Raw genomic sequence first — 22,899 nt, forward strand, 5'->3', positions numbered from 1 at the left:
CTCCAGGACCAGTATGCTATTGCGCACGATGTCGGTGTCGTGTAAAATACACGGACCATGAATACATGTACACGTTTCCCCTCATAAACACATTCATACTTAAACGTTATCATGTTATGATCGTGAAACTACAGATTAAAGGATGGAGTGTGACATTTTAGACAATTTGGAGCAACTCGGGTAAGTTGCTAACCCACTTGATAGCATGGTCACGAATTGCTTTACATTGCCGGGCTCGCGCCATGTTATCTTCGACAAGAACTCTTTAATGTGTGTTCAAAAATATGTCTTAGTTATGACGGTTCCCTGAAGGAGGAGGCGGCGTTGCTCCAAGCCGCGCAGGGTGGCCTGACGTCGGCTGAGTATGTGGACTTGTGCCGGTGGTTGGTGTCTCGTTTGAAGCCGCTCTGTGAACTGGAGGAGAGCATCAACACGGGTCCAGGTGAACCCAACAATAAAAAAAAAACACGTCGAGCTTTGTACATTTATCCATATTTTGCTTGCGGTTGCGATGCGACTATCCAGGAAATTTCCGGGTCCCATTTTGGCAAATTTGCGTTACTGACGTGAAAAATGTTTTTTTCACTTACTTCACTTGGCGAAATTCATTTGGCTATTGATGCATCAACACAATTACATCAATTACATTCTACTTCCCATCACTGCATTTAATTTTTAAACGAAAGTCATTCTCCCCCGCAGAGGACTTGGACAGCCTGGAAGTGGATATAAGGGGTTTGCTGAAAGAGCTTTGCTGCCCTTATGAAATGACTGCGATACTGAAAGGAGATACTAAAGACCACCTGAAGTTTGTCCGTAAGTCACAGCACAAAGTCAAAACTTAACCTTAAGTCCTTAAATCTGATTAAGCTGAAGTGGTTATGAGAAGATTTTTACAATACAATACATATTGATTTATATAGCGCTTTAACAACATCTGTAACAAAGCGCTTAACGTGGATCAGAATCAAAATCAGAAAACTTTTATTCGTCCAACAATGGGGACATTTGCAATGGATGACTGTCACATACAAGAAATAAAGCAGCCATATTTGTCACTTTGCTGTATATTGCCTGCTAAGTACAATTATTACATTTATATTATTATTTTTTTGTTCTACTGTGAGATTTTAATGTACTTCTCAACCCGAGCTGATTGCCAACCCCGCATTAATAATAATAATGAGGGCGATACGGAAAATGGATGGATGATAATAATAATAGTAATAAGAATAATAAATATTCTGTGTTTTTCTCACATAGTGTTTTTAAGTTCAGAGCTTCAGGCGGCGCAGATTGCCAGCATCAAACGAGGCGGCTTACGGGGACAAAATGCGGGCAAAGCATCTCTGGAGCTGCGAGAAATCTGCCAGATGGTGAACGTTTCACTGTTTGAGGGACAGGATTCCTCTGATGTGCTTTCTCAAGTCCAAAAGAAGGTGTGAGGCTCACTAATTTCCTTTATGTTATGATTAAAATGGTTTCAAAAAAAATAATCAATAATGTGTGACTGCAGGTAGATACACTTGTTGGAATGTTTCCGAATGGCGGAGTGGGAAAGCCCGCATTGAAGACACCTCTCAGCAGTGAACAGTGGGTATGTGATGATGATGATGATAATACATTTTTTCATATTGTAGCATTCATGCAGAAACTTCCCTATGTCCAAAATTTGGTCAATTCCTTATTTATTTTCTTAAATTAATACTATAAAAATAAATTAATACTAATATTGATCTTGCGATATTTTCCCCCTTTTAACTCATCCACTGCCAGATGATGTGCAAAAATGTGGCCAGTCCAGTGCCATGGTTTTTTTTTTTTCATTTTCACTAAAATTGCAGGAAATCAGCGTCAGAAACCTGTGACTATCTTTTTTCCATCAGGAAAAAAATAGTTAATTCCCAAGTTATATGGGCCTGGAGTTATCTGAGCTTGAAATAGTCGTTTTATTCACCTTTGTGATGATAGTTGTCAATGGATGGTAGCAACTGGGACAGCTAAGTTACACAAACGCACACCTCGTTTGTGTTTTTCTTCTTCTGCTCGACCGTAATTGTCGTTTGTGTCCTCTTCGGCTTAACACTAGCCTGTGGTGGTTTTTTTTTTTTTGTCCCATAAGAGTAAAAGCTTGGCCAAAACAAACATGCGGATCAAACCTCTCAAGATGGAGGACACTGATTTGCTCTGGCGATGACCCCTTGAAGGGAAAAGCCGAAAGGAAAAGAAGAAGAAGAAAATAAGAGCAAAAGTACTCCACTCGATAGCAAACCACATCTGCACTCAAATGGGCGCGTGGAAAACTAGTCTGCTAGCCAGCTGTGTGGTTTGGTTCGTCTGCCGAAAACTAGTTTGTTAAACCAAGATTATATTCTCGTGAATTTAATGTTTGCAAGGTGAAAAGTTTGTGAGCTAAAGCGTTCGTAAGCTGAGGTATCACTGTATTATTATTATTATTATTATTATTATTATTATTATTATTATTATTATTATTACGAACTACATGTATGTCCACCCACGAGTGACGCTTCCCGCAGGAGAAGCTCCACAGCATGAACGCGATCCTGTCGTCAGAGTACGAATGCCGGCGCAGGATGCTCATCAAGCGGTTGGATGTCACGATTCAGTCATTCGGCTGGTCCGATAAAGCCAAGGTGAGTTTCATTTTACAATCTCATATCTTGAATTTGTGTCTTAAATGTCTTATTTTTATTTTTCTTGGTTTTATTCAGGCCAGAGTGGACAGCATGGCTCAGGCGTACCAGCCCAAGAGACACGCGTTGAGGGCCGAGGCCACGGTGGACGCCGCCGCCCTGCTGGCCGCCAGGGAGGACATCTGCAATGTGGTCAAGACAAGCAGCGGCGCCAGCAGGGCGAACACGGCCTGCGCCGTCAACAAGGTACGTGCGTGACGCCGCCTCTAGTCCGCTTTGTTTAATTTTTTGGGAAGAAATATATTCTTGGATATTTACAAAAATAGATGTTTTTTTATTTAGCTAAATACAAGCATATACAAATACGTAGGTTGTATTTTTCTTGATTATCTGACAGACATTTTTTTTAATATACAGTAAAGTCTCGTTATATCAATATTCTCGGGAGTCGGAAAAAATATCAATATAACCGGACTATCGATATATCCGATCCTGCGGCCATGTAAATTTTCTCCTTGCGTTCATAGAAATAGTATCGTAATAAGCAGTAATATCGATATAACCGATATCGATATAACGAGACTTTACTGTATATTTTTTCCATTCATTTTGCATTGTATTTTACCTGTTTTATTTCCTAAAAAAATACAGTGTACTCATTTTACTTAAAGAAAAAAATAGTATATTTTCCAGTGTATGAAGCACATCGGAGTATAAGGCGAATGGTGTATTTTCAATTTGTTTCCATATATAAGGCATATACAGGTAACATTCGACTTACGACCGAGTTCCGCTTCGACCATACGGTCGTAAGTCAAAGTGGTCGTAAGTCGAAATACATTCAAAATGTTGAATAGAGACTCAGAGGCTAAATGACTCGCATAATCCCCCCTGTGATACGATCACACGGTCGATTGCTGCGCGAGAGTGAGATGCTGGCTGCCTGGCCAAAATTGTCGTACACGTTGCCGGCCTGCTAGCGCATTGTGATGCCAGGCGTAGAATGAAAATTTTAAAAATAGGGTCTGGAGGTCGTGGTCGTAAGTATGGGTGGTCGTAAATCGAGCCGGTCGTAAGTTGGATGTTACCTGTATTTTCAAACTTTTTCCATGTGTAACTATATATGCGGAACTTGTCATTCATTGAAGTTGCGCCTTATACTTCTGGGCGCCTTATTTATGGAAAAAAGTTTGAAAATACACCATTCATTGGGGTGTACCTTATACTCTGGTGCACCGTATACACCGGAAAATACGGTATTTATTTTTTGAAGGAAAAGCGACACCCGATTTGAATCGCTTTTTAGCGACATGGACACTGTAGTTTCCGATATATAAGGCACACCGGAGTATAAGGCGCACCCCCGACTTTATTATACCGTACAGTTTATTTCTTTAATTAGAATACCAAAGCACATTTATTATACATAAAATAAGGTATATTTTGTGTAGTTTTAAGTCTTACAAAATATAAAAGTAGACAATTATGTTTTATGGGGACCTGGGAACGGATTATTCTCATTTTAATGGTTTCCTCTGGGAAATTATTTTTTGGGATACACACGTTTTGCGTTACACACTCTGTCAACCAATTAAGTTCGTAAGCCAAGGTATCACTGTATATGGAAAAAGTTTTAAAATACATTATTCATTGGAGGTGCGCCTTATACTCCAATGCGCCTTACATACCGGAAAATGTCGGGTTTTTTTTTCTTTAAGTAGGATGAGCACACTGTATTTTTTTAGGAAATAAAACGGAAAAAAATACAAATTTGCCACATTTATTATACATAAAATACGGTATATTTTGTGCAGTTTTAAGGCTTAGAAAATTATGTTTCATGAGGACCTGGGAACGGATTATTTTCATTTTAATGGTTTCCTATGGGAAATTAATTTTTGGGATACACACTCGGAACCAATTAAGTTCGTAAGCCAAGGTATCACTGTACTTTTTCTGGGAAATTGAGTCGCTGGCTGCTGACAGTTGTTGTGAGACCTGTTGTGGCTCAAAATTACTTCACATATAAGGCGCACCTACGTATAAGGCGCAGAGTCCTCTTTTGAAGAAAATGAAGGCTTTTGAGTGCGCCTTATACACTGGAAAATATGATATCTATTATTGGTAAAAAAAAACAGGACTATATTTTGCGTAATCAAACCACCCTTTTATTTGCCGCTTGCACGTGTTCATCAGATCCAAATGGGAAGAGTTCCCGACAGAGGCGGGCGCCCCTCTGAAATCGAAGCCCCGCTCCCCGAGATGCCCCCATGGCAGAAAAGGCAAGATGGAGGAGGTGGAGGATGGCGAGGTGGAGGAGGTAGAGGAGGCGGATGGCGGGGCGGTGGTGGTGGTGGTGGTGGATGGGGAGGGGGGAAAAGAGGAGGAGGAGGTTGGCGTGGTGGGAGACACGACCACGGGGGGCACGGTGGAAAACGCGGACGGTACCAGTATTGATTTGATTTTTACTCTTTATCATGATTCCACAACATACCATTTTAATACAGTACAATACAGTAATCCCTCGTTTTTCGCGGTTAATGGAAACCAGGACCAGGAAATCATGAGATATCGTGTTGTCATTGGGTGACATCAGCGCTCGGAACCAATCAAGCTACAGCCATGTCCAAAACCTCGGAGTTATTGGGGATTTTTTTTTTTTAAATGGAACGCATCTGTGATGCACTGAAACCGCGTAGTAGCGAGGGATTACTGTACTCTACACAGCAACTCACAACGGTAAAACCGCGATCCCTAGCGTTCACATTGAGAAATGTTTTGTGACGCATCATTTTTTTTTGAACCGCAAACTCAGCCCTGATATGAAATTTACAAATATAGATTTTGTTTGAACGTTTAAAAAAAATTAACAGCCATGTCAATCAACACAGCATTTTTATTTTTAATTGGCTGATGCTCACCCGCAATTCAAAATTTACAGCAGTATTTTAAAGGCGCAGGGTCATCTTTTCGGTGCACCTTATACACCGGAAAATAGGTTATTCATATGGAATTGTATAAGGCGCAGGGTCATCTTTTCAAGGAAATCAAGGCTTTTCGGTGCACCTTATACACCGGAAAATAGGTTATTCATGTGGAATTGTATAAGGCGCACCTGCGTATAAGGCGCAGGGTCATCTTTTCAACAAAATCGAGGCTTTTCGGTGCACCTTATACACCAGAAAATAGGTTATTCATTTGGAATTGTATAAGGCGCACCTGCATATAAGGCGCAGGGTCATCTTTTCAACAAAATCGAGACTTTTCGGTGCACCGGAAAATACGGTATTCATTTGAAATTGTAAACAATGGTAAACGTGTAGAAAAGGTGTTCCACGTGGTATTTGTGGTTTTCATATAAATGAATTTCATACCCGTCCGTCTGCTGTTGAGTGAATAATCACCACCTGGGCATCACATTCACATTTATTCGAGTCACTTGTCTTTAATGCTCTTATTTAAACATTTCAGAGGCATAGCATTTAGTTTGTGCATCATAGATAGACTTTATACAGTTTGTACAGTAAACAACACGAATCTTACATTGTGTACATTATCAATATGGACGAAACGGCCACAAAAACAACAACACTAAGACTCCATCAGTTTTAAAAACAAAAATGGGAAACCCTGAAATTCCGAAGGATTTTGAGACCTTGTTTGCATTTCAGCCCACTCACACACAAAAGCCACGCAAACTTTTTGTTTCACTGCAATCGAACTTCATTTAAAAAAATCCGCAGGCACTTCTTCATCAAATAAATGTTTAAATAAAACAACTTTCAAGTCAAAAAAAATCATTTGTTGCTTTGTTATATTCCTTCATTTTGTCATCTTCTACTCGCTTTCTCCCAAAGTCACCTTGGTCGTAAAAAATGTTAAGCGCTTACAGCAGAGAAGTATTAAAAAGTGCTTCACGAAGCAAGAATCAACGTAAAACCAAAAAAAAAAACAACAACACGATAATACTGTTGAGGAGAGTTTGGGCTCAGCCATATTTTCGGGCTTCTCAGATGAGGCGAGAGTTGCGGAGGTACTGGACCAGCACTTTGTAGATGAAGGTGTACTGCGATAAGGTCTGCACCATCATCATCCTCTGCTGGCGTAGCTTCATCAAAACAGTTTTGATGTCCAGCATCTGCGAGGGTGACGAATAGAAGACATAAGTAAGGAAAGGGTCTCAAGACAAAGAAGTCCAAGATGGCGCCTGAGTAGGCAGCCGTCAGCACTGTTTTTGATTCGGGAAGAATGTCGGTGTCATCACTGGACAGCTCTGGGGCCATCGTGCTTTTTTTTGCGCCTGTAACGGGCAGCGTTTTTACAGCTCTGCTCGTTCAGCGGAAAGGTCGGTTGCTGTTGGACAGTCTGCGACTGGATGGATGCAATGCGTGAGGAGCTCGGGGATGGGAAGAAACGAGCGTTGGTGCGTATGTGGAATGGCCGTGGCTTGGAATTGAAGCGGATTTACGTGGAACAAGAGATGTGAGACAATTTCTTTTTGTCAATGAATGCTATAGCTTTGTGTTTGCTTTTAACGTTTAGCTTGTAGCAGACGTGCACATTTCACCATGACGTCCCTGATCCACTGGTGAAAAGGACGTTTAGATCCTCTCCTCTTTTATCTAGAACTGCTTTATACAATAGATATAACAACTGTCTTTTGTGTTGTGTCACATTATTTATTTAATTATTTTTTGTCTTGAAGTCAAAAGACTTCAAGATGGCGCCACGACAGTGGCTGCCTTGACAGCAGCTCCTATATGTTGTTTTTCTACTTCTTCCTTTCCTCTTACTTACATCACTTTGCTGCTGTGAAATGTAAATTTCTCCACTGCAAGACTAATAAAGGCGAATCCAATCTAAAACAATGTTAGCCTCTCATGCTAAATAACATGCTAGCTTTTTTTCCTGGGGGAAAAGCAAAATGACAATGAGGCAGAGAACAATGAAAACATAATAATAATACATTTCATTTATAAGCACCTTTCAAAACTCTCAAGGTCACTTTAGTCACAGGATAAGTTAGATAGCTAGCTATATAGCTATCTAGCTAAAGCGCTACTAGCTAGCCAGCCAGCTAGATAACTAATATATAGCAAATAGTAAATTAATAAACCAAGAGGCAAATAAATCAATTCATGCATGCTTGACAATGCGGATAAAAGAGAACCACGTTTCACGAAACAATGACGCGTAAACATGTGAACAGCCCTCTAAAAAAATACATAAATAGTATTCGTAATACTCAGGGGCAAAATTCTATACAGGTAACATCCGATTTACGACCGAGTTCCATTCGGACCAAACGGTCGTAAGTCGAAATGGTCGTAAGTCAAAATGTTGAATAGAGTCTCTGAGGCTAAATGACTCGCAACCGCCCCCCCCCCCTTAAAATGTTAAAAATAAGGTCTGGAGGCCATGGTCGTAAGTAAGGGTGGTCGTAAGTCGGGCTGGTCGTACATCGGATGTTACCGGTATATTTTTTGATTGTCTCCTTATCATATACGTTTACCTCATTGTGTTCCAGGCAAGCGATCATGATCTCAGACAAGATGACCACGCCGCTGCGTCCCACGCCGGCGCTACAATGTACCAAGACGGGCAGGTTGCTGTTCTTTGGCTCACTGATGCTGTTGGTGTGCCTCCGCACCGATTGGATCTCCTCCAGGTAGGCTGGAAACACCGCGACACCCACGTTAGGCCTCGAAAAAGTCATCCCCGAAGATCAAAATCCAAACGACTTACTTAAGAAGGCTTTGAAATCGTCGGGACAGCCGTGATCCGGCCAGTCCGTGTACTGAAGGTGCCACACGGTGCGCTCCTGGCCCGATAGCAGGTGTTTGATCTTCAGGCCCGTCGTGGCGTAGCAGCCCGACTCGGTGCGGAAGCGGGTGGTGATCTTGAAGCGGCCGTACGTCACCGTGTTATGACGCGAGCCGAGACGAGGCCAATAGCGGAAGCTCTTTTCTCGCCCGCTCTCCTGCGCAAGAGGGGAGATGATGTTTTCTTTTAACTGGCCGCGGGAAGATAAAAAGCTAGCTAACCAACCAGTAGATAGCTAATAGATAGCCAACAGATGGCCTGCTAGACAGCTAGCCACCGAGATAGTTATATAGCTAATAGCTAGCTAGCTAGATAGTCAGCTAATACACTGAATGTCATTAAATACACAGAAAGCTAGCTAGCCAACCAGTAGATGGCTAATAGATAGCCAAGAGATAGCTAGCCAGCCACCTAGATAGTTATATAGCTAATAGCTAGCTAGCTAGTTAGCTAATACACTGAATGTCACTATTAAATACGCAGAAAGCTAGCTAGCTAATAGATAGCCAGCTAGCCACCTTGATAGTTGTATAACCAATAACTAGCTAGCTAGATAGTTAACTAATACACTCAATGTCACTATTAAATACACAGATAGAAAGCCTGCTAGCTAGTAAATAGCCATCTAGCCACCGAGATATTTATGTAGCTCATAGCTAGCTAGCTAGCTAATACACTGAATGTCACTATTAAATACACAGATAGAAAGCCAGATAGTCAGCTAGTAGATAGCTCATAGATAACAAACAGATAGCTAGCTAGATAGCTAGCCACCTAGATAGTTATATAGCTAATAGCTAGCTATCTAGATAGTTAGATAGCTAGCTAGTTACCTAATACACTGAATGTCACTATTAAATACATAGATAGAAAGCTAGCTAGCTGGTAGATAGCCAATAGATAACCAACAGATAGCCAGCTAGACACCTAGATAGTTATATCTATATATAGTTGTTTTTTCTTGCAGGGGTGCCGAGCAATGGTTTTTTCCCCTTCCACGAGGGGACATCATTTGCGTTTTGTACAGATGCCCCCATTTCAAGCTTAAATAACTCCAGACCCATATAACTTAGGAATTAACTATTTTTTTCCTGATGAAAGAAGAGAGTCTAAGGTTTCTTACGCTTCATTGAATGTTTTTGTAGTTTTAAAACTCAATATTCTGTCGGTCCTGCAATTTGAGTCAAAATGACAAAAACCCTGGCACCACCCTGGCAGTGAATGAGTTAAAATTGGGGGCCACATTAAAAACAAAAATAGTGTGCGTGTAACTCGTCACAGTTCTGGAAGTGGCTCATTGTGATTTTTTTTTACATATATATTCTGGATGTAGTAATTAATAGTCTAAGTGGTAAAAGGGGGGCTGCTTCAACGCACCTCTTCGGCGGTAACCATGGCGATGATGGCGACACCTTGCTCCCACACCATTTGCCAAAAGTCCTGACATGTGTTGGAAAGAGGCCCTTGGCTAGCGATGTAGTTCCACTCGTGTCCTCCGATGTTGATCTGCCGAGACAAAACGCAAGCACTTTAAAGGACAACCGACACCATTTTTTTTTGTTTCCTAACTGACGTCAGAAAAACGTTTTATAGCATCTAAAATACCCAAAACACGCAGGCTGATATTTTTAGTCAAATTCAAAACACCAATAAAAATGACTAAAAGTGTCCCAAAACGACTTCAAAATGACCTCGGAGATGCCAAGTTTCAGAAGGTCCCGCGCCCTTGTTCGTGACGTCACGCCAGAACGTCTTTGCCTTGCTCTAGAATCAAAACAATGGCTTCAGATTCGGAGAAGATGCTTTCTTGTGACTCACCCAGTTATGAATATGATTCAAATAGTTCTGAAGAGGAAAGCATGAATGTTTGCAATCGATTAATTAAGTACTTGCTGATCAATTCGAGCCGTCAGGACTCCAATGTAGCGTCCCAGAAAATATACACACACACACACAACGATTCACCATCGTGTTATTTATGTGTTTTCCTTCTAATTTCGCCATCAACACGGATCAACACGAAGTTTTCAGACCAAACAATGCATTGTGTGTCGCTTTCTCGCTTTCAGGGGCGTTCCTTCAGTGACGTCACGTCAGGCATCGTCATCAACTCAAAAACAAGACTTCCTGAATATTCAGTGCGAGTCTTAAAACGTAAAATATAGCTATATGCCGTGGAAACTTCGTAAAATACGCTCAGTAGAAGTCATTTGAAGTGATTTTACAAATTATGGACACAACTTGTCCGGAGGCGTCGGTTGTCCTTTAAAGGCCTTTCAAAAACAAAACCAAAACAGAAGAAAACAACAGCAAGTTACAGAAAAACCTGTTGGACCACAAGCCTTCCGATACTTACTCGCGTCGCAAAATGCCATGCATTTTTTTTCTAAAGCGCTTGTGTCACCCGTGTTCTGACAAATAAAGCACCATCGGCCACCGATTTATTATTATTTTTTTTTTACACATCAAGTTTATCACATGATAACAAATGTAATTGTTCTACTATCTAACATCGCCGAGCGATCTCGTTTGCGTGACTGAAATTCAGTCTCAATCAGATAAAACCTCTCGGACGGGTTCATGAAAATAAAGAAGGAGGTTATGAAATAGGAGTTTTATTACCTCATTAGTTATGAGTCTTTCAAACTTTTTTTAAATTAATTTTTTTTGTGGGTTTTCAAATTTCACAATGTAAAGTGAACCTAACTTCCATCCAGGGCTGAATTAAAAAAAAAATCTGAGTAGTTCCCTAAAAATAAATGAATAGACAAATAGATTTAAGAATGAATGGAGTGAACGCTGGCGCGAATGACTGCCGCTGCTCACCCGCACAAAAAAATCCAGTGACTGTAAAGTGTCCTTGAGAGTTTTGAAAGGCGCTTAGAAATTAAATGTATTATTATTATTAAAAATAAACAGACAGATGATCAGATAAAAATAGATGAAAAGGATCCAAAGATGATAAAATGGCCGCCTTCAAACTAAAATGGCTGACTGTTATTTGGATGGATGGATAGATAGCTAGATAGATAGATAACTAGCTAGCTAGATAGGTAGCTAGCTAGGTAGATAGATCAGTAACTAGATAGATAGCTAGACAGATAGATGAAAAGGAACTGAAGATGGTGAAATGGCCGCCTTCAAACCAAAATGGCTGACTTCCACTGTTATTTGGATGAATAGATATCTAGGTAGCTAGATATATAGTCAGACAGACAGATAGATGAAAAGGAACCGAAGATGGTAAAATGGCCGCCTTCAAACCAAAATGGCTGACTTCCACTGTTATTCCGTTTACGTGCTCCTGAAACACTCTTGCGGGTATTTGTCATTTTGCTTCAGCAAAAAATAAATAAATACAATGTCAAGGTAACTCTAAATTGGCAACACAGCTAAAATGGCAGATATACTTCTTGTGTCAATTCTGGCATGGCTTCTTGAGATGTTTGTTTTTATGGGCATAAGGATGGACAGGACAACCATTTTGTCTTACTTTGATGTGCGAGGCGTTGATGTAGCCCGTGTTGTTCTCTTTGGTGGGTACAAGCTCCACACGGGTGTCGTCGTAAGGCAACACGTCCTGGAAACGGTTCTTGTCGGCGCTTTCGGCCATCTGGGCGACCGTGCACTCGGCCGTCGAACGACACTTTGGGATGCTCTCGTATTCCTTCAGTAGCTCGCCCATCTCCATGTGCCGCTCTAGGAATTTGCACTGGAACAGGATCGGTGATGAATTTATGTTTGAAAAGCCATTTTGAAATTCGGTATGTTGCTTCGAAACTACTGCAAGTGAAAGCTCATGTGGTTTTTAGTTGTTTAGTTGTCAACAATATCTATCAAAGGAATATCTAAGCACAGTTTAAAAACACTCTCATTTTAATGGTTTCCTATGGAAAATAATTTTTGGGGATACACACTTTTTGCCTTACCCACTGTCTGGGAACCAATTAAGTTCGTAAGCCAAGGTATCACTGTATATGGAAAAAGTTTTAAAATACAGTAAAGTCTCGTTATATCGATATTCAAGGGAGTCTGAAAAAATATCGATATAACCGGGACTATCGATATATCCGACCCTGTTTGCATGTAATTTTCTCCGTGCGTGCATAGAAATAGTATCGATATAACCGGGACTATCGATATATCCGATATCGATATAACGATACTTTACTGTACATTATTCATTGGATGTATGCCTTATACTCCAATGCGCCTTATATACCGGTAAATGTAGTTTTTTTTTCTTTAAGTAGGATGAGCACACTGTATTTTTGTAGGAAATAAAACGGAAAAAAATTGCCATATTTGCCATATTGCCCATATTCTCCTGTTTTAAACTACAGTTTGTGCAACGTGGATTCTTGATTGCGTACATAGCGTTAATGATCCTCTCCATTTTGGCATTGATGCACAGGTACCGTTAAGCAAGGGTGTCAAACATCCAATATTCTTTTCCTATTTACAGCTATTGTAAATGTGTCTAGACGAATGAATGAGTGCGAGAGGCCGGTAACAAAATAATGATAGAGGTGTCGATATTTGGCGAGCTAACCCACACGTTCAGCCACTTTCGAGCACATGGTGTCAGAATGCAACCCCCCCTTGCCCCTCTTATTGTGAAATCCAGGATTTAGTTCACCTACATCGTGTATTGTTTTCAGCTTTAACCAGGTTAACTCGGCTAACCAGTTTCACCCGAAACAAGTCAACTGGCTGCTAAGTGTCGCAAAAATGTTCGGATTGATCCCTACCCTTTCGTCATTGGAGTCTCGTTCGGGCTCGTCCTTAGTTTCGTTCTGCGCCGGGTGCCTGGACATGGACAGGCCGTTGAGATGGGCCACCTTGAGAGACCCCATCTTCCTCACGTCGGACCGCACGCTCTTCTTCATGCCCTGGCGTGACCAGAAGAGAACGCGCGGGGTTATGTTGAAGTTGAAAGTGGATGATTCTCAGTCAGGGGAAGGTCGTTCGCTCCGAGGGTGGAGACAATAGCGCACTCGCTGAGAACGTCTCCGCTGAAATGTCACCCAGCCGGTTCCTTGACGTGCTTCTGTCTAAATCGAGTGTCATAACGCAATTCATCTACGTTGATACCGACAATACAAACTCTGAAGGCCACAAATACTGTAAATGGCTTGACTCCGGCATTACAGAGATGCGGCATCCTCTGAAAAACGGGCCTCGAACTTGAGAAAGGCCCAAAAGAGGATGCACTTCCTGAGGCTGCTAAAGAAGCATGGCCTGCCACAGGAGTTGCAACGACAGTTCTACACGACAGTCATTGAATCAATCCTGTGTTCTTTCATCGCGGTTTCGGTTCGGGGCTGCCATAAAAATGGACAAAATACGACTTCAACGGAGAGTTAGGACTTGCACATTGCAAGACAAGGGCATGGAAAATCCTACTGGACCCTTCGGCACCCTGCCCACCACCTTTTCCAGCTACTCTTCTCTGGTAGGCGCTACCAAATCCAGCAGACATTTAATCACCTTCTTCCCCAGTTGCCATTAACTCTTTAAAAAGTAACCCAAATATAACTCTATAGCTAACTAGCTACCTATCTATCTGGCTAGCTACCTGTGTAGCTACCTTCCTATCCGGCTAGCTATCTACTTACCTTGGCTATCTTATCTACCTACCTGGCCAGTTACCTACCTATCTATCTACCTACCTACCTACCTATCTACCTACCTGGCTACCTACCTAGGTGGCGAGCAACCTATCTGGCTACCTACCTACCTGGCTAGCTACATACCTACCTATTTAAGTACCTACCTACCTACCTACCTAAATACCTACCTACCTATCTAGCCCGTGGAACCGCATCTCGTTAGAATCATTGTATCTCCAGCTCTGTACTCCCTTGAACTGCTTGTTCCCTTGCACATTGTCTCAAAGTTATTCCTGAGAGGTACCACTTACACTAAGGAATTCCATTAGATTAGTCTTTATTAGTGTCCTCCATACTTATTTGTCGTGTCTTTTATATGATAATACGAGTGCAGCGTGTTCTACCGGAGACAAATACCTTGTGTGTTCTACACACTTGGCCAATCTAGATGATTTTGATTCTAGATAGGCTGCATGAAGGGAGCTCAAAATGTAAGAAAGGACTCACAGGAGGCGGTAACCCTTCGATGATCTTCTTAGCTTGAGGCACATCGGACACGGGTCTCTTCTTCGAGTCCTTCTTGGACTTGTGCTTAGCCTCCCCGCTCAGATCCCCCTCTGAGACAGAGGGCATTATTCTGCGTTGTCGTTCATCGCCCAGGTGAAGAGGCGCGTTTTCGTGGATCAGGGGATGAATCTTGTAGGTCAGGGCGGCGGCCAGCGAGGGGTCCAGAGACGACCCGATGGGATAAGCTGGCGGGGGCTCAAGGGGAGTCTGTTGTTGCGGAGCCGTGAAGACGTTCTGCGAAGATCCCTCTGGAATGACAGCACCGATCGCTTTGTGCGTGAGCGGCGTGGGACAGCCCGCGTCTTCTTCGAATTCCTCTTCGTCGCCACTGCTGTGCACCAACATGGTGGCGTCAGAGAGCGATTTCTTGTGTCCGTACGGCGCGTCGTCCTTGGAGTCACCCCCGTCTTCCGTCTTGGTGCGCTCCAAAAACACATTGAGTTGAGAACCTTGCGAGGCCTCGGTCGCCGAAGGTGACACGTGCCGGTCTTTCAACCGCATCCCTTCGAGGTTTTGCGCCAATCCGGCTATCTCCATGGAGTTACGCTTCTGGACGGGGTACGGCGCTCTTGGCGCGGGCCCGCTCAAAAGAGGCTCGGAGACCTCTTGCAAAGAATGAGCCACGGGTAAGCTGTCCTCCTGGAACGTTTGGACCGAGTGGTGCACGCGACGCGTGATGATCAGGTCCGGGTTGCTGCTGCTGACGTAAAGGTGACGCGACAGGTCCGGCGTGCTGTTGGCGGGCCGCGGGTGAGCGTAGGGGTACGGAGGAGGCGGTCTATACACCTGCGTCCTCATGATGTTGGGGGCAGGATACTCTTGGGCTTGTTGTAGCTGGACGTTGGTCAGCTCCGGGACGCTGACGGCTCCCACCACGGGTCTCCTCTCGATGGGGTAAGCGTGATATGGCGACGGGCTGTGGAAACTGGAGCCCATGTGGAAGGGATAGTGGTGGTGGTGGTGGTGCTGGGCGGCACCGCCACCGTGCTCTCCTCGGATCTCGGGTTGGCTATAAACCAGAGGGTCTGGCCTGCTGTAGGCGTACGAGTTGCCGATGTTGAGGTTCCTCATGGAGTGGCTTTGCCGGTTCTCCTGGGACAAAAGCATGCCGGCGCCGCCTCGGGTCTTTTGCCGCATCACCGTCTCGTAGTCTGGGGTGGCGCGGTAGGAAGGCGGGATGAGGGCGCTGTGCCGGTGAGACGGCACGTAGTCGGGCCGGGTGATGTCGCTGGTGATTGAGGGGTTGGAGGACATGGGGGAGGGCTGGAGGTAGTGCTGGGGGTTGGTCAGGGAACTGGTGCTGTGGGCGCTGTACACGCTGCCGTTCCGCAAGCGCCCGCCGCTGCCGTATTCCATGGGTGGGTAGTCCAGGCTGGTTTGGGAGTGGTAGTAGTAACCATTCTGGCTGTTCATATACAGGTTGTCTGGGATAAAGCCACATTGTCCGGGTTGAGTCTCGATGACCAACGCTGACGCGACAAGTCGAACGTTACCTTGCGATGACGTGTAGGGCTCCGCAAAGTGGCCGTTGTAGTGCATTGGTGGCGGGGGCATCACGTAGCCCTGAGGTTTTGGCTGCTGTCCAGGAAGGTTGAAAAAAAACAAAAGACAATAACTTAGTTTTCTTGTGATGGTTACTGTATTTTCTAGCATATAAGGCGCACCCCCAATGAATGGTGTATTTTCAAACTTTTTCCATATACAGTTAAAATCCGAGTTACGACCGGTTTTACGACCCCTTTTTTTTAATTCTACGCCAGGCACCGCAACGTCCTCGCAGCGCAATTTTGGCCAGCCAGTATCTCACTGTCGCAGAGCAAGTGACCGTGTAATGGCACCGGATGCTTTTCGATTTACGACCGTTTTGTTGGAACGGAACCCGGTCGTAACTCGGATGTTACCTGTATAAGGCGCACCAGAGCATAAGGCGCACATTCAATGAATGAAAAAAGTTGTCCAAAGATAATATTAAGCACCGTATTTTCCGGTGTATAAGGCACACAAAAAATAATAATACATTTCATTTATAAGCGCCTTTCAAAACTCTCAAGGTCACTTTACAGTCACAGGATAAGTTTTTCTGTGGGTGAGCAGCGGCGGCCACACGCGCCAGCGTTCACTCAACCCGGGAGTAACTTAAATAGATAGAAAGCTAATAGATAGCCATTAGATAGATAATAGATAGCCAGCTAGCTAGTTAGCCATTTAGCTAGTCAGCCAGCCAGTGAGCTAGCTAGCTAATAGATAGCAAATAGGTAGCTAGCCACGTAGCCAGCCAGCCTTGATTTTCTTCGAAAGGTGACCCTGCGCCTTATACGCAGGTGGGCCTTATATGTATAATAATAATAATAATAATAATAATAATAATAATAATAATAATAAGACATTTAATTAAGCCACAACAGGTCTCGTAACTACTGTCAGCAGCCACCAACTCCATTTCCGCTTGTAGAAAAAGTTGTGCGTAACCTCAGCCTCTACTGCAGCACCTTATAATGTGGTGTGCCTTATATTTGGAAACTTTTATATTTGGAAAACTTTTTTCATACGTTAAAGTTGCGCCTTATAGTCCGGTGCACCTTATATATGGAAACAGTTTGAAAATACACCATTCGTTGGGGGGGTGAGGTGCACCTTATACTCAGGTGTGCCTTATACACCGGAAAATATGGTACTAATCAGTGATGGAATCTCAGTTAACTGTTTAAAACACAGGACGTGAAATGATGTCCAGGTTTTAGTTACGATATTGAAGTAATGTCTAACAACCCCTGCGGAATTACTCTTATCTAATCAAATTACTTGGCGGGAATAAATAGACAAGGATGCGCACTGAACTGACCAGGGACAATCTTGTTGACGATCTACGTCTGACCGGGTTGACGACTGCGGGCTGTGTTTGTCTGGTGAGAAAAAAAATCAGTCAAGGGGAGGGGAAGGGGAAGGTGGAAGTGCGCCGCTCGACACACAAGCGACAAACAAGGCAGGAAGAGGGCGAGACGGGTGAAACTTACAGGATGCTTTGGTTGAGCTTATAAAACTTGAGTCGGGCCAGACACATGCGATACACGTATTTGGAAGTTTCCATGTCTTCCTGCGGTACAAAATAAGGGAAGTGAAGAAAAACAAAACAAAACGACAAGACACACAGAAAAGATTTCAGCTTGCATTCCCAGAAACAGATTTTCAGCTGATGCTATGTGACTAACGGCCCCAGACAACAACTGTGCGTTGTTCCGACTGGCTGAACCTAATTCCACCGAGAGAGCTGAGTTGAGAGAAAATAGCAGGAGACACAGGGGAGAGAGAGAGAGAGAGAGAGAGAGAGAGAGACCAAGGGAAGAGAGAGGTGGAGAGACAGTGAGAGAGAGAGAGAGAGAGAGAGAGAGAGAGAGAGAGAGAGAATGAAAGATAATGAGAGGAAGACAGAGAGAATGAAAGAGAGAGAGGTGGAGAGAGAGTGAGAAAGAGAATAAGAGAGAGAGGCAATGAGAGAAAGAGAGAGTGAGAATGAAAGAGAGATGGAGAGACAGAGAGAAAGAGGAGAGAGAGCAAGAATGAGAGAGAAGGAAAAAAGAAGAAAGAAAAAGTGACAGAGGAAAGGAAAGAGGAGACATTGAAAGAGAGAGCGAGAATGGGAGAGAGAGACAGAAAAAAAGCGAGTGAGAATGAAAGAGAGACCAAGAGGGAGACAGAGAGAAAGAAAGAGAGACCTATGAAGAGAGAGAGGGGGAGAGACAGTGACAGAGAGAATGAGAGAGAGAGAGAGAGAGAGAGAGAGAGAGAGAGAGAGAATGAAAGAGAGCGAGAAAGATAGAGAGTGAAAGAAAGAGCGAGAGAATTAAAGAGAGAAAGAGAGCAAGAATGAAAGAGAGAGAGAAGCGAAGAAAGAAAGAAAAAAAGAAAGAGAGAGACTGACTGACTGACTTACGGTCTGGAACTGGACACTCTCCTCTCTGTTGAGAAACTCCAAGGCAAAGAAAGACCTGTTGTGACTCATGTTGTTAATTTCATTCCACCTACATGGCCAATTTAAGCAAGGGGAAAAAACAACAAGAAAGAAAGAAAGAAAGTCACTGCATGATGTCATTGCAGTCACAGCAAAATGCTTAATAGCAACGACACGCAAGGGGACAGCAAGTCTAGTTAAAGGACAACCGACACCATTTTTTTTTTGTTTCCTAACTGACATCAGAAAAACGTTTTATAGCATCTAAAATACCCAAAACACGTAGGTTGATATTTTTAGTCAAATGCAAAACACCAATAAAAATGACTTAGTGTCCCAAAACGGCCACAAAATGAGCTCGGAACTGGGCAGATTCAGAAAGTCCCGCCCCTTTGTTCGTGACGTCACGCCAGGATACTCCTTCACAAACTGCCTTGCTCCAGAATCAAAACAATGGCTTCAGAGAATTCAGATTCGAATAAGATGCTTTCTTGTTGCTCATCCAGTTATGAATATGATTCAAATACAGTAAAGTCTCGTTATATCGATATCGGTTATATCGATAGTACTGCTTATTACGATACTATTTCTATGAACTCAAGGAGAAAATTATATTCCCGCAGGATCGGATATATCAATAGTCCGGTTATATCGATATTTTTTCCAAGTCCCGAGAATATCGATATAACGAGACTTTACTGTAGTTCTGAAGAGGAAAGCATAAATTTTTGCAATCGATTAAAGAAGTCCTTCCGTGTCAATTCCAGCCATCTAGACTCCAATGTAGCGCCCAGAAAATGCACAAGATGGCGCACAAGCTCCGTTGGAAATGGGCTGATTTGTCTGCTGATAATTTGTGTCAACTTACACCTTCTTTACGCGTGTTACTGCAATTGGCTGTGACACACAACGATTCACCATCGCGTTATTTATGTACTTTTCCTTCTAATTTCGCCATCAACACGGTGTTTTCAGATGAAAAAAAAGCACCCAAAATGCATTGTGTGTCGCTTTCTCGGTCAGGGGCGTTCCCTCCGTGATGTCACTTAGGGCATCGTCATCAACTCGAAAACTAGACTTCATGGATATTCAGCGCGAGTCTTCAAACGTAAAATATAGCTATATGCGGTGGAATCTTTGTAAAATGCGCTCGGTAGAAGTCATTTGAAGTGATTTTACAAATTATGGAAACAACTTGTCCGGAGGTGTCGGTTGTCCTTTAAGTATTTGTGTCGCTAAATAGTGAGACGATATTTACAAAGACCAGATTTTGGCAGAAAAGAACATACCAAAAGTACCCGCATTACCTGAACAAATGAAGAGGTCTGCCATTTTTGTGTTTAACAAAAATACCATCGAGGCAAGAACCCAAAGTCACATCCGTGCCCGTGTTGTCCTGTTTACGCAACACGGACCAAAAAAAAATAAAATGTCATTTTCCAAACAGATTGACATTTCTGGCGCAAGCTAGCTCAAGCCGACCTTAGCTTGATAGCTCTCGTGGCCGTAGCCTTCCATTTTCTCCACTTCTTGCATGTACAACATCTCGGCTTCTGGGGACGACAAACCCCTGAGAAGGACACAAGCCAATACTTGGTTCAAAATGAGAAAAAAAGTCCATTTTTATCTTGTCAACAAATAAGATGGGTCAATGTTAGCTGGTACATACAGTGATAGCGTCCCAGGAGCAGGTTGCTAATAATAATAATAATAATACATTTAATTCATAAGCGCCTTTCAAAACTCTCAAGGTCACTTTACAGTCACAGGATCAGTTTACCTGCGGGTGAGCAGCGGCAGCCACGCGCGCCAGCGTTCACTCAACCCGAAAGTAACTCAAATAGATAGAACGCTAGCTAGCTAGCTAACAGATAGCTACTAGATAGCCTGCTAGACAGTTGAAATGAACACCCTTCGCTCTGTCAGTCTTTTCCTTAGTCTCTTCGTCCTCCTCTTCCTCATGCTTTGTCAGGATTGGCCGTTTAATTCTTGGTATTCAAAAAAACAACAACAACAAAAACAACACAAAAAAAGGAGTCCCCCAAAACACCCTGAATAATACAAAAAAAGTGTTTGGGTGGGTAGTGGCCTGTAGGCAGATACATGCTAAGTCCACCATTGCTACGTGTGGCTAAGGGTGTCTAAGCTATGGTCTCAGGCAATAGAAGAGGTTGAAAAACTAGTAGCTAGCAAGGGACGGGATGAGTGAGGGACTAGTAGCTAGCAAGGGACGGAGTGAGTGAGGGTATTATCGCTGAAAAAAAAAGGCAACTTCACTCATATATCATCAAGAGGCAACTACATCAACGACCATGACAAAGGTAAATAAAACGACTTTATTATACTGTACAGTTTATTTCTTCCATTACTATACAATAGCACATTTATTATACATAAAATAAGGTATATTTTGTGTAGTTTGAAGGCTTATTTAGTAGAAAATTATGTTTTGTGGGGACCTGGAAATGGATTATACTAATTTTTAATGGTTTCCTATGGGAAATTTATGTTTGGAAGACACACTTTTCGCCTTACACAACTTTCTGGGAACCGATTAAGTTCGTAAGCGAGAGGTATTCCGGTACTTGAATTCTCAACTCGGTTGTCTTGCGTTTGGTGATATGGCCGTTATCGCATATGTAGTGTACCAACAAATGATGTTATTGACTAGCATACAAAAACGTATGCTAATCTTGTTCTGCAGTTTTTGTCCCATTTGTTGGCACTGTTATAATAATAACAATACATTAATTTATAAGCGCCTTTCAAAACTCTCAAGGTCACTTTACAGTCACAGGATGCGTTTTTCTGTGGGTGAGTAGCAGCAGCCACACGTGCCAGCGTTTACTCAACCTGGAAGTAAATCAAATCGATAGAAAGCTAGCTAACAGCTGTTGTGTTTATCGGCACTCGCTAATCTGTGGGCAAATCTTCCCATATACATTGTTCAGACCAATAAGACCATTTGACTTTGTTTGAGTGATTCCTGCGATGAGAAGAAGGTAGCGCTGGTGGATAGCGTCGATGCTTATGTGGAACTGTTGCGGCTTGGAATTGAAGCGGATTCACGCAGGACAAGAGATGTGAGAAATTATTTTTTTAATGACTTTGATGCCACACGGTAATATAACAGAATCTGTAAAGTGTAAGGAGACAACAATATGGCGGGAAGCGGTAGCAGTCAACACCATACAGTCACGGCTTGGAATTGAAGCGGATTTACGTAGGGACAGGAGATGTGATCAATCACTTTTCGTCAATGGATGCTCCGGCTTCGTGTTTGCTTTCAACATTTAGCTTATAGCTGACGTGCACATTTCTCCATGACGTCCCTGATCCACTGGTGAAAAGGAGGCTTTGATCCTCTCCTTTTTCATTGCTTCATACAACAAAGAGTGTGCAGAAAGTGCTTTAACATTGAAGATTGTCTGTATCTTTTGTGTTGTGTCACATAATTTGTCGTGTTTCTTTGTTGTTGTTGTTGTTTTTGAATTCAAGATGGCACCGCGAGAGTGGCTGCCTTTACGGCAGCTCCTGTATTTTGTTTTTCTACTTCTTGCTTTCCTTTCCTCTTACTTTCATAGATTACCTCCAAGACTGAAGTATGTGTCCTTTGTGTTGTGTCACATTATTTGTTATTTTGTTGTTGTTTTGACTTCAACATGGCACCGCAGGAGTGGCTGCCTTGACAGCAGGTCCTGTAGTTTTTCTACTTCTTCCTTTCCTTTCCTCCTACTTTCATAGATTACTACCAAGATTGAAGACTATGTCTTTTGTGTTGTGTCACATTATTTGTTATTTAGTTTTATTTTGTTGTTGTTTCGAATTCAAGATGGCGCCGCAGGAGTGGCTGCCTTTACAGCGGCTCCTGTATTTTGTTTTTCTACTTCTTCCTTTCCTCTTAACTTTCATCACTTTGCTGCTGTGAAATGTAAATGCGAGACTAATAAAGGCTAATCTAATCAAATACAAATGATGAAAACAAGCCCATTCGCTAATGTGTCTCACCTATAAGACTGATAGAGAAGCGCCACTTTCTGAGTCGCCTCCTCCAGCACTCGTTCATCCTGGATCCAGTCCTGCAAACAACAAACCCGTCCCCAAAAGTGATTACTGAAAGCGTCTTTTCTTCACGTGGGTGGAGCAGGAAATAAGAAAGTGCTTACGATAGGAAACAGTGCAAACTTCTGAAGAAACTCTTGGGAATCGTAGCGATTGAAATCTCCAAAGTCAGCTTGGGAAACGGAGGGAGAAACATTCATCAAATACAAGTCCTCCAACGCTTATTTGCAAA

At 42.8% G+C, this 22,899-nt stretch overlaps 3 protein-coding genes across 5 annotated transcripts in view; 2 read left to right on the top strand and 1 right to left on the bottom strand.

Moving 5' to 3' along the window:
* On the top strand, positions 1–8,319 carry tslig3b (tRNA splicing ligase complex subunit 3B). 2 transcript variants are annotated; one of them, XM_089003953.1, is made up of 9 exons: positions 1–180; positions 294–442; positions 703–816; positions 1,264–1,439; positions 1,517–1,597; positions 2,538–2,654; positions 2,733–2,900; positions 4,851–4,974; positions 8,182–8,319. In XM_089003953.1, the coding sequence occupies exons 1-9, from the start codon at positions 143–145 to the stop codon at positions 8,193–8,195; spliced, it is 981 nt and encodes a 326-aa protein (XP_088860079.1). In that variant the 5' UTR covers positions 1–142; the 3' UTR covers positions 8,196–8,319. The 2 variants fall into 2 exon arrangements, with proteins under 2 accessions (XP_088860079.1, XP_088860078.1); XM_089003952.1 differs by lacking the exon at positions 8,182–8,319 and having other exon boundaries at positions 4,851–5,926.
* The window catches only part of ptpn21 (protein tyrosine phosphatase non-receptor type 21), a 23,091-nt gene continuing 6,260 nt past the window's right edge, over positions 6,069–22,899 (bottom strand). Inside the window, exons 5-19 of one of the 2 annotated variants that reach the window (XM_089003940.1) lie at positions 22,772–22,839; positions 22,614–22,684; positions 20,088–20,175; positions 19,913–20,001; positions 18,588–18,675; positions 17,671–17,750; positions 17,499–17,559; positions 16,150–16,231; positions 14,597–16,080; positions 13,229–13,369; positions 11,971–12,189; positions 9,855–9,983; positions 8,400–8,634; positions 8,167–8,327; positions 6,069–6,792 (exon numbers count right to left, since the gene is read on the bottom strand). In XM_089003940.1, the coding sequence (XP_088860066.1) occupies positions 6,664–6,792; positions 8,167–8,327; positions 8,400–8,634; positions 9,855–9,983; positions 11,971–12,189; positions 13,229–13,369; positions 14,597–16,080; positions 16,150–16,231; positions 17,499–17,559; positions 17,671–17,750; positions 18,588–18,675; positions 19,913–20,001; positions 20,088–20,175; positions 22,614–22,684; positions 22,772–22,839 (3,125 nt within the window). In that variant the 3' untranslated portion in view covers positions 6,069–6,663. Of the gene's footprint in view, positions 6,793–8,166; positions 8,328–8,399; positions 8,635–9,854; positions 9,984–11,970; positions 12,190–13,228; positions 13,370–14,596; positions 16,081–16,149; positions 16,235–17,498; positions 17,560–17,670; positions 17,751–18,587; positions 18,676–19,912; positions 20,002–20,087; positions 20,176–22,613; positions 22,685–22,771; positions 22,840–22,899 lie in introns of both variants that reach the window. The other variant, XM_089003939.1, reaches the window with a different exon arrangement.
* The window catches only part of kcnk10b (potassium channel, subfamily K, member 10b), a 51,413-nt gene continuing 36,695 nt past the window's right edge, over positions 8,182–22,899 (top strand). Inside the window, exon 1 of the mRNA XM_089003943.1 lies at positions 8,182–8,322. The gene's annotated coding sequence lies outside the window, so the exon portion shown is untranslated. The remainder of the gene's footprint in view (positions 8,323–22,899) is intronic.

This window comes from Hippocampus bargibanti, linkage group LG09 (genome assembly GCF_051943395.1).
Source record: "Hippocampus bargibanti isolate YZ-2025 linkage group LG09, ASM5194339v1, whole genome shotgun sequence".
Lineage (NCBI taxonomy): Eukaryota > Metazoa > Chordata > Actinopteri > Syngnathiformes > Syngnathidae > Hippocampus > Hippocampus bargibanti.

Bases quoted from the DNA above. Each gene is read 5' to 3' on its own strand.
- tslig3b (XM_089003952.1), top strand. From the start codon at position 143: ATGGAGTGTGACATTTTAGACAATTTGGAGCAACTCGG. The intron at 181-293 runs GTAAGTTGCTAA...AATATGTCTTAG, and splicing joins GACAATTTGGAGCAACTCGG to TTATGACGGTTCCCTGAAGG. The intron at 817-1,263 runs GTAAGTCACAGC...TTTCTCACATAG, and splicing joins AGACCACCTGAAGTTTGTCC to TGTTTTTAAGTTCAGAGCTT.